This window comes from Otolemur garnettii, unplaced genomic scaffold, assembly GCF_000181295.1.
Source record: "Otolemur garnettii isolate 467f Iridium unplaced genomic scaffold, OtoGar3 scaffold00033, whole genome shotgun sequence".
NCBI lineage: Eukaryota > Metazoa > Chordata > Mammalia > Primates > Galagidae > Otolemur > Otolemur garnettii.
In genome coordinates, this window is record NW_003852428.1 from 12,033,870 (window position 1) to 12,045,226 (window position 11,357).

At 41.8% G+C, this 11,357-nt stretch overlaps 1 protein-coding gene across 1 annotated transcript in view; it reads left to right on the top strand.

Annotated features, from left to right (window-relative positions):
- Positions 1-11,357, top strand: part of DNAH5 (dynein axonemal heavy chain 5) — a 291,972-nt gene that overhangs the window by 106,303 nt on the left and 174,312 nt on the right. The window contains 2 exon segments of the mRNA XM_023513078.1: positions 1,357-1,528; positions 5,458-5,603. Coding sequence (XP_023368846.1) covers positions 1,357-1,528; positions 5,458-5,603 — 318 coding nt within the window.

The following is an 11,357-nucleotide window of genomic DNA, read 5'->3' on the forward strand; positions in this document are numbered from 1 at the left end:
GCTGGAAGGATGGAGTTGCCATTGTGGGCAAAGGTTTAAGGGAGAAGAAACTTTCAGTTTCTGACATGCTGAGTCTTAAATGTCTGTCAGATATCCAAGTGGAGATATTGTTGCCAATATGCATCTAGACTTCAGGAATGAGATCTGGGAGAGGGATGTAAATTTGTTTGTCTTTGACATATGCATGATACTCAAAGCCATGACACCTGTTGTTGGGTGTCTAGGCAACCCCAACCTGGGACAGTGGTCAGCAAGGGAGATGGTGCTGAAGAAATCACAAAACTTACACCAAACTTAGTGCATAAAATTGAAAGCCTGTAAGGGCATACACTGTTCCACGTGCCTGGTGGCATCATGAAAACAATATAGCACTTGTGTTGTTTCCCGGAATCCTTTTATTGGGCATATAACAGAGTATATGTGCAAGAATGCATAGTAGTCAGTAGACAGCAGTCAAGATTAAGAAAAAGAGAGGGGAGATTACAGCTCCCAGGAATGTTGAGTAAAGGGTAAGCAAAGATATAGGGTAGTGGAGCATCTGAAGTAGCCAAATACTGGTGCAACTGGAAGGGGTAGGAGAGCAAGTCTCATCTCCTCAGGCAGACATCTCAGCTTCTCTAGCCCAACCTACTGGCTGATGGCCTCATCTACCTGCACTGCTGATTTCCCCATGCAGGTATAGTCACACAGACTTTCCCCTCAATGGGCACTTTACCCTGGTTTGGAAGGTCTGTGAGGAATTCAGCCTGTCTACCTCCCACACTGTTGAAATGAACACTGGTTGCTGACTCTCTGTGTGCTTTGGGTCTTGCATCAAGACTTGGCCCACTGTCCCAGAAAAGGGCAGAGGTAGACCTCTGGTGACTCAGATGGTTTGCGTGCTGAATGTGGTTGACAGGTGGTGCCCCGAGGAGCAGGATGCATGCCTTCACTGAGCGTACACAGTCGGATGAGTGAGCTGAGTGTGCACAAGCTTAGACACTGTTACTATGACTCCACATAGGTTTAGAAAAATTATTATTTGACTTTAACTTTTCTCCTTTTTTAGGCTGTATGGGAGAAGATGAGAAACTCCTAAATTCTTCTTCATCTTCAATTGTATTTTATTGGATTAAAAATTTGTAGTTATGGAAAGAGCCTGCCTTCCTTCTTTTTCTCCCTCCCTCCCTCCCTCCCTCCCTTCCTCCCCTCCTCCCTTCCTTCCTTCCTTCTCATTTTGGCTATTCTGCCTGTGAGGCTATTAGAATCCTACAGTTTGACCCTAAATAAAACCAATCATTTGTAAAAAAAAAAGGGATAGTAATAGATATTAGAAGTGATATGTTGATTGATTATTTAATCTCCACTTAATTACAGATGATGCTGGCTGAATATCAGAGAGTGAAGTCAAAAATGCCTCCTGTCATTGAGCAACTGATGATCCCTCATTTGGCCAAAGTCCATGAAGCTCTTCAACCTGGCTTGGCTGCACTGACATGGACATCACTGAATATCGAGACGTATTTGGAAAACACTTTTGCAAAGATCAGTAAGTCTAAATGGTTACTATTTCTCAATTTGAAAGACTGAGTTCTTAAAATCTGGTGTGCAATATCTTACCAAAATGGTGGTATAAATCATGAGATGAGGAGTATCATTCTTAAGCATTTCATAAGGAATTATTACAAGTATACGAATTTGGTAATTTCCTGGAAACCATAAATATTCACTATTTAATTTTATCCCTAGAGATTAATCACACATTTTTAATTCATTTTATTTTTAGACATTAGGATTTAAAGGCTCTTTAGAGTTAGTCAACTTTTTATACAAATAGATGAGTGTATTTTGAGACCCTGATCTGAAAGATGTAAACATTTGGATAGACTGCTGAACAACAGGATAAATGGCAAAAATTTGAACAAACACTATTTTTCCTTAGTGAGGGACATAATACTCTTTAAAATACATATAAGGTAGTATAATCCATAAATGTGATTTTTCCAGAATGTAGACATGTATACTACAAAGCAGGGACTCATATACATCTGGGAGATTCAGAGTAAGCAGGGGGACAGTTTTCTTTTCTGAAAGGCTTTTCAGAGCCTTTAATATGCCAGTGTCCAATGAGTCTCCAAGTGTGGGCTCTTGCATGTGGCATTTCTCAGAATTCCTTGGCTGTTTTTCTGGATGAACATATTAATCCCCAACACATCTTCTGTGGCAGGCAGTAGGACGCAGTTTAGAGCATGGTAATGGAGGTTTTTTCCCCCAGAAAGACAGACATTAGGATTTTCCTCTCCTACCTAGTCCTCTATACTACTGTTTTTCAACCTTTTTTTATCTCATAACACACTTGAACCAATAGTTGAACTTCTGTAGAACACTTAAATTATGTTGATCAAAGAAAGAGTTAAAAAAATAGAATGTATTTACTGTGCTTTGAACGTCTTTCAAGAGTAATGTAATCAATGGTCTTTAAAAATGTTCATAGTCTCCCTAAGATCCCTGCACGGCAGGCTAGCTGAAAATCACTGCTCTAAACCTTCTCTTCTGTGTACGCCCTATTCCCAGGAAGCCTCTGGGAGCTGGACAGGCTAACGAAGGAATTCTCCCCTGGAGCCTCCAGAAGCAACTGATCCATGCTGATCACTCTGCCGCCTGTGAACACTTCCTCTGTGACTTCCTATTGTGTTTACAGTTAGGACAGAGACGCTCCCTTTTGGTTGTCTTCCAGAGATTTAATGCATTTTATCTTTCTCCCCAAACTGACTGCAAAGAGCTTGAAACTCAGGCTGTTTCTTATACTTCTTTGTGTAACTCTCAGTTAGGTGTATAGCAGACTTCTGTACATTTACAGATTCGTGACTGCAATATTTTTATACACTTATAGTCTCTTTCCATTTCTTTACAATCTCGACTCCATCCCCATCCCTCCATCCCATCAGCTCATTTCTGCATTACCCCTTCCGGGTCCTCCCGTCTCCATACCTCTGGTGATGCTTCCTTTTATCCACTTTCTCTTTCTTTAGTAGGCTTTTCTCTTGCTCTGGTATTTATGGCTGCTGAAGTAGCACCTAGTCTATTTACATCTAAATTGTCCAGAGCTTGTTGTATCAGTAGGTTTTCACTGGACCTTCCAAATAATGCAGGGCTCAGAAGCATCCAGGCATTTCTTTACAATCTTAACACCTGGGTGAGGTTACGATGGTAAAAAAATGGAAAGAGATATATAACCAGGTGCTTTATATTGTAGAATACTTGAGAAGCACTAGTTTGAGGGTGAGTAAAGTGAAAAAGTATGGTTGAACTCCCTAGCTTCACCCTCTTTGTTTGCTTTCTAGATTGAGAGCTGTACTCCAAGAAAGATTATAAAGGAGATTTTGAACGTGGCTGGATATTAAGCCAGAGATGCTTAATGGTGTCTAATGTTACATAGATGTAATCAATAAAGATAAGTTAAGAATGCAGTTTCTTAGCTCTAAATTAATATTCTTCCAAAAATACATCTCCCCGGGAAATAAAGCAAGAGGAAATTGGCTAAAATTCTCTAAAGAGACATTTATAAAATGTATAAAAACTTCATAATAAGAGTTATCACAACCCAATTAGAATAGGCTACCCAGGTGGCATTTAGTAATATTCTCCCTAGGGAATATTAGGATTAGAGTGTTAACAATTTGGATGTTTTATTGGCATGTTAGAGACGAGGAAATAGTTTGTTCTTAGTTCTTGTATTCTATTATGTTTTTCTTTCTGTAATTTAAATTAAGGAGCTAAAGTAGAACAAAGATTAAGTTTCTTTGAGAGGCAAACTATGCTAAATCTAAAGAACAGTTGGATTCTTCATTGGATTAGTGAGCTGACACTTCTACTTATAGGAGGCCATGCGTATCATGCATTTAAGAGAGTATCAACTGCTCTTTAAATTAACAAACAGGACTTCTGCAGACGTGAGTTTGTACAATCTATGCATAAATGTTGTGCTAGTTTTTCTTATTGTTGCTAAGAATTTGCCACAGACTTAGTGGTTTAAATTATGAAGGTCAGAAGGGATGGTTGCTTCTGGAGGCTCCGGGGGAGAATTCCTTCTTTAGCCTGTCCAGCTCCCAGAGGCTGCCTACATCTGTTGACTCATATTTGCTCCATCTTTGATGCTACCAGCATAGCATCTTCAAATCTCTTTCTCTTGGCTCCTTTGCTGCCATGGTCATATCGTCTTCTGTCTGACCCCGACCCTTCTGCCTCCTTATTATAAGAACCCTTATGACTACATTGGCCCTGACCTGGATAATTAATCTAGGACAGTCTTCACAAGATCCTTAACTTGATCACATCTGCAAAATCTCTTGTGCTGTATAAGGTCACATTCATAGATGTGGTTGTGGATATCCTTGGGCGCTAGTTTTTTCAGTTTGCTACACACGTCCTTGAATATGCTTTGAAGACTCAGTCAGAAGGAGTAAAGAATTTTATTGAGTACACATGCTTAAATAAATGTATTGGCTGTCATTTAGTAGTGAATAAGTTTACCAGGAATAACGATTTGGTATCTTGAGTAGTCCCTTTAATCATTAGGTTAGAAATGATTGAAAACTTTTTAGGATTATATTCTTTAGGAAGTAAAGATATTTACTTAAGGAAGTGTTTATGTCTCTGATACATTTTCTGTCATCAATCTCTTTTCCTAGGAGAAAGCAGTACTAGAAAAAGAGATTTTACTATGTGGTCTCTGTTGAAAAATGTATTACCCTTTAAATGGATATCCATTGGCTATTTCAAACAATTTGGTTACGATGTTTGCATTTGTTAGGGACAGTCCCTACTGTAATTGTGTTCTGCACCCAAGAGGTGTGCCATATACCCTTATGCTGTGGCCATTAAGGGGAAGCACCCCAATCCCTCTTCTTCGTCCTGCTTACTTTTGATGTAAAATTGTTGTTAGTGTCATTCAGAGTTGGCCTTTTCATCCATGGGGCTTACTGCTCAATTTATTTCAGCACAACTATAAAAAGGTACCCTATGATACTAACAGTAAAAGAAAAATTAGGGGAATTTTGCTTCTAAAATATTTGTTGAATAACTTCCTGTGGAATAGGCATGGGGTCAAATGTTGAAAACTGTAAGGATAAAAAAGATGAATTCCAGAAGGGGATAGAACACTGGGCAGACGATATGGTATTCGCAGGGCTGGAAGGAGGCCCTGGCTACTGTGGCCGTATGCAGATTCACAGGAAGCCTCCTGGGGCAGGAGCGCTGGTGCCAGTTCTCACACGGAGTCAGGGTTAGGCAGGCAGGGAGCTGGGGCGGTGGTCAAGGTAGGAACAACTGGAGATAACCACGTGTGAGTTAGCGGGACGTCTGGGGCAGGTAACTGAGAACTTTCAATCGGGATTTTGCTGCTGTCATTTAACCAAGTGCTGTTTTTTAAAAAACAAAATACTTAATCTCCTTTATTCACTTTTGTTTCTTCGAAAGAGGACCTGGAGCTGCTGCTTGACAGGGTCAACGACCTGATTGAGTTCCGCATCGAGGCCGTTCTGGAGGAGATGAGCCTCACGCCCCTCTGTCAGCTTCCCCGGGAGGAGCCACTTACCTGTGAAGAGTTTCTCCAGATAACGAAGGTTGTTAGGATATAGATATTTGTATTTAATTATTTTTGCCGTTCATTTTTCTATAAATGTCATTTTTTTTGAACACAAATTAGGATTTATTTCCCTCTACTTGTGATACCCTGTGATGGATGTGACTCGAACATGGATTCTTTTGACAATAATTTGAAAATGAAGAGAAATGTATCTAAGAAGTCACTTAGATGTGAAGAATAAATTGTTTCTTTTCAGATCAGTAGCAGAGAAATTGCTGTGGAATGTAGTTCTGAGTTTTCCATGTTTTATGAAGAATGGAGCTATTTTGCAGAAGAGCTTGTAGCAAGCTAGGGTTAATTAATGAAACAGTTGCTTTTTTAATAGCTTCTGGACGGGGTTTCTTCTTTAAACATTTCTGTAGAGCAACGCTTCCCAAACTGGTGTTCTGTGGTGCACAATTCTGGAGCCATAGCTAGGAATTCTGGGAAAGGGAAGGGACGTGTGCAAACTGCTTGGGGGGAAGACCAAAGGCTCTCAGAAGATCTCCATTTAATACACTGTACCCATTATTTCTCAAATGTATTTGTAAATGGGACATTTTCTTCCCTGTATATGCTGTATAAAGGTCTCTCCTCACCGCCTCCTGCATGTCACTTTGGCAGCATTTACAATATTCCTGATGGGCATGTTGTTGATAAGGATTCTTCAGTCATGATTTTCAATGTGGGATCTCTAAGACCACCCCCATTGGAACTCACGGAACTCGGCATGGAGTTGTCTTAAGCCTATGGCTTCTTGTATTTTGCTGTGTATAATGTGCCCACATTTTAGTGGCTGGCTCTTGGCCGGGCTAATGCTCCCCTGGTAAATGTGCAGATTGCACTGTAGCCCTGCAGCTGCCTGCCCTGGAAAGGCAGCCCCTTCCCTCTCTCCGGAGATGGTGGGCACGTGGCTGCAGGGGCGGCAGCTTCTGAGGCCACTTGGCCTGCAGGCAGCCAAGATAGTCCCTGGGGTCCATATAGGGCTTCTGGTCCATTCCAAATGTGGCTGGGCCTCAGGCCTTGCCCCTTGTCCTGCATGACCGTGGTCTGTCTCAGCATCCTTGTCACCATCCTCTTCCCTGGTAGAGCCCCTGATCTGCTCCCACCAGATCCTGGATCCTCCCTCACTGGAACTCTGTCTACACAACCCAGTTGGTCCATGTGGGAGGGCATAGCAGTCCCTGGAGCCCCACCAGGCTCAAGACCCAAAGTCAATTAATATAGTGTCAATTAGGAAGTCTTTATTAAAGAAAAGACCGAACGGCCAGCTGTTGCCCCAATGTGGAGAGCAGCCCAGTCCTCTGGTAGAGTTCAGCTTATATAATGTGGGCTGATGCAATCTTGAGTGAGTTTACATGATCAGAAAATTGCAGAGGCAGGTACAAATGCTTACAGGGTGTACAATAAAAATAATCACAGACATCTAGTCACAATGGTTTTAGCCATTCCTTCTAACAGTATCTTTCTAGTCACCATGTCTGGTTGCGCCTCTCAGTGTGGTGGGGGTGGCGGAGGGTAGATTGGGGAAGTGCGGACTAGTTTCTGTCGTTCAGACGTTTTCAGCACCACTTCCTGTGCTTCCCTCCCCCTTTTTTCTTCTGTCTCCTTTAACATTTCATCACACAGTAAACAGGTTATTATTATTTCTTACACACTTATACTTAATGTCTAAGGCTTTCTACCATTTATCATTTATTAATCTTTTTGTTATTTATTTTACCTACTCCTAAACTATTGCTTAGCCTTAGTAACTTCCCCAAACTACTGTTGAGCAGTCTCCCTCCCCCCTCCCACTACTGATTGTGTCTTGCTGACTGAGCAAGAATTTAAGGGTGAAGCAAAAAGGAAGGCAACAAAGGGGGGTGAGAGTGACAGGATTTTTATCCCATCTCAGTATGTAGCATAAACCACATTGTTTACATACCCAGTCTGGGCATCAAAAACCATCTTTCTCAGCTAACAGTGGGAACCCACCTGAAATCCAAGCTCCCAGATGCCAGCCCACGGCCAACCTCACAAGCAGGCCTGTCTAAAGACAGTAGTCTCAGGCCTGCTATGGTAAACCTTTTCTGCCTGTATGATAATCTTTGGATTATATTAAATTATTATTACATGTATGTAATCAAAACATACTGTCTGGACTTTAGAAACTTCCAGTTGCTCCTCCACTTTACACTTACTGTAGGTAGACTTAATCCCTTCTGCCATCCCTCATGATCATTTTAAAAATTATTTCTGCCTCTGAGGAATCACCTGGCTTCATAGTTTTATTATTACCCATATTTGATGACTGTTTTATAAAAGTGCATTTGTTTTATATTTAAAAAATTTTTATAAAATGGAAAAAATAGAATTCTTAAAATCACCTACACTACCATTAAAATTTTAATGTATTTTAGACCTTTTAATAAAATGTGATTCCTATATACATACAGCAGGTTTTGAAAGGATGTTTTTTCTCCATTTAATATTTCTTCACAAAATATTTTTCATATTGCTCTATGCCTTCACAGGAACGGCCCTAGTGATGCCTTCAGAATATTCTGTTGAGTTGATCTAATTTACCTACCAGGTTCTTACTGCTGAACATTCAGATAGTTTCCAAAGTTTTTCTATTTTGCCAAGAGCTGCAATGAATATATGTATGTATCATGGTTTGTTTTCCCTTTAAAATTATTTCTTCTCCCCACATGGGATTATTGTGTCAAAGTGTGTGGTCTTGTTTGATGGCTCTTGATATTTGTAGCCAAATTGCTTTTATAAAGGATGTTATCAACTTATAATGCCACTAGCAAAGCAAAAGTACCAGTTTCACTGGCTTCCAACAGAGCCAGATTTATTATACATTACTAATTTTAGTTTAAGTAGCAAAGTTGTAGAGCCCACCGTCAACTGGAGAATACAGAAAAGCAAAAATAGAAAAGCCAGCAAACAAACATGTCTGGTGGTGATAAGCTCAATGGAGAAAATTTAAGAAGATGATGGAGAAAAGAAGTACCTGGCAGAAAGTTGTGATTTTGTGTTGATGGTCGGGGATGGCGTTTGTGATTCTATGTGAACAAAGGCAGTGGGAGAGTAAGTGAGCCCCACGAACATCTCTGGGGAAGAGCATTCCAGGCCGAGGGAGCAGCAAGTGCAAAGGCCCTGAGGTACAAGTGTGCTGTAGCTGGAGAAAGGCATTGAGTTGAAGTACATCAAGTATGTTCAGATGCTGAGGCAGAAAATCAAGTGGAGAGGAAGCGAGGGGGTGGCTGGTAAGCGTGATGCCTGAGGAAGCAGGAGAAGTGGCTCAGAACTCAGGAGGTAGATTATTCTGGAATAAAAAGAGAGTGATTGCCTTCACTGAAACACGAGGAAAAGGGGTTCATGATGGAGGTCAGTTTGTTTTGTGGGTGAGGACGTGGGACTGAGGCACTGGGTCAGTCCCCAGTTTATGGCTTTGCAAGGGTCCCACCCTGGAGGCAGGGTCCTTTAAGACCTGTGAAGCTGGCAGTGATTGACTGAAGAAAAATAAAGTTAGAAGCGTGAGATAAAGAGGCAGGACGTGCAGAATAGAATTTTCAAAGATGGGAAACATGGGGGCCGTTGTGTTAGTGGGGCTCCAGCGAATGGCCCCGAGTGTTTGTTCCACTCAGCTTTTGTTGAAGGCTATTTCCTCATTAGCCCAGAGGGTAAGCTGAGGAAGGCAACAAAAATGTCAGCAGTTTCTCTGAGTACATGTGTCACCTCCTACTGTTTCTATAATCATTAACGTTAAGGGTCTGAGCAGTCTGAGAAAGCCAAAACCTGAGCCTTGTGTGGGGGCAGCCTCCTGTCCATGGTCACACACACAGATTCCCTGCATGGGGGGAGGGGAGTCTCCACTAGTTCACGGTGGAGTAAAATGCCACCATTGTCATTCTCCTCTGAAGAACCCGTGAGACAGAAGAATTTTCCTCTGACCTCCACCCAGAGGCATCTTCCTCTGTTGATTAAGGGATATAAGCTCTCCTATCCATATTTCAGGGCTGGAGCCAGTCCCTTCATCTCTGCCTTGGCCAAATACAAATCTCCACAATGGGTGGGTGTTTGGCTGTTGACAGGCAGGAGACGGCCTGGTTAATCGTTCTACTCAGGCCCTGGTTAATCTTTCTGCTCAGGCCTTGCACGCAGCTTCCTTGTGGCCCTTGTTTCTTCAGAGTGTTCACTGACCCAGCAGGGGTGTTTTTAAGCTGCGTCCCCTACAGGCCAGGCTTCTAGGAAAAGGAAGGAACTAGTCAGATAAGAAATTTAGTGACTGACCTGTTTTTATTCCACCTTGCTCAGCTTATTGCTCTGATTTCCTTTGTTCTGGGGATGTTTTCCCTTGCCACAAATGGGGTCTTTGTTCCCCATTCTGCCTGCAGGCTTTGTATGCCTTGTATAGTAAGAAAGAGTCAAGGCTGCTAGCTGAGTAGGATGAGGAAGGATGAGGAAGGATGGTGCAAATCTGAGCACATGGCTATTTGGGGGCCTGGGAGAGGAAAGTGACTATAGTCTTGTACAATGATTTCCGGGTAGTTTTGGGGGCCAGGTTGAGAATGGGGACCATGAATTCCAAGTTCCAAGCATCTGCATGACCATGGCCTGTGTGTGCCAGTGAGACAGGGAAGATTACCTGGTTCCTTAGGGTTAGACTTCTCTTAGGTGGGGCAGTGGAAGCCTGAGGGAATAAATGATATTGACAAAATAATGGTTGGAGTAAGAAATCGTCCTGTTGGGAGCAGGTGTGAACCAGGGGGTCTGGGTGAGTAGACCAGGAGAAAACATGGGGCCTAGTGGATTCCTGAAGCATCAAGGGAATGAGGAAATTTTGGATCTCCACACTGATGAGTCAGGGAGGAGACAACTCAGGATTGGAAGACAGACCCTTTGGGTGGGTTTCAACATCTGGTGCTATCGTGGGCAAGAATTATTGGAATGACACAGGGTGAGTGGAGGCGGTGTGTGTGATTTGCTTTGTTTGACATAGGGGATATTTAAATGAGTCTATTTGTTACTACTTTATTTATATTCTGCTTTATTTCTATGCTGCTTATATTTTTATGATTATGCTTTTTTTCTTAGAAAAATTAAGAGATTTAAACAATCCTGTTAGTACTACATTAACCTTCGAGAAGTTATTAACCACTTCTGCCATAACCTTCAATATAAAGGAATTTTGGGATTTCAAATGTGTATTTGTACTGCTGAGAGCACTGAAAGAATGGAGAGAAAGTTAATTGAGGATTCTCTGTGAAAGCTGGCCGTGGGGGTGAGAGATCACACCAGGGCTCACGTGTTTCTCTCCAAGGTAGAGTCAGAGGACTTAAGATTCAGATGTTAAAAAATATTGCTGATCTTTCAGAAAATGAAGACTTCATTCATCTAGAATGAGGTTAGTAGGATGGCAAATGTTTAGGTCCTGAGGTTGTATGTATGTTATTTGCTGGCCAGTCTTAGGACCAAGCACCTCTTATTTATTTAATCAGAGCCGGGCCCTTCTCTTAGCATTTTACATGCAGCATCTTATGGAATACTTGCAATGACCTAAGGAGGGTGGGTTCTATGATTTCTCACTCTTTTATAGATGGGGAAGTGGGGCTGAGAAGGATTTTCCAGGATAACAGAGAGCTAGGATTTGAATCCAGGAAATTTCGTTCCAGAGTTTGTGTTCGTTACGTGTAGGTGATGCCAACTCTACCCCATCTCTTACTCTCTACCCTATCCATCTCTTACTCTCTACCCTATC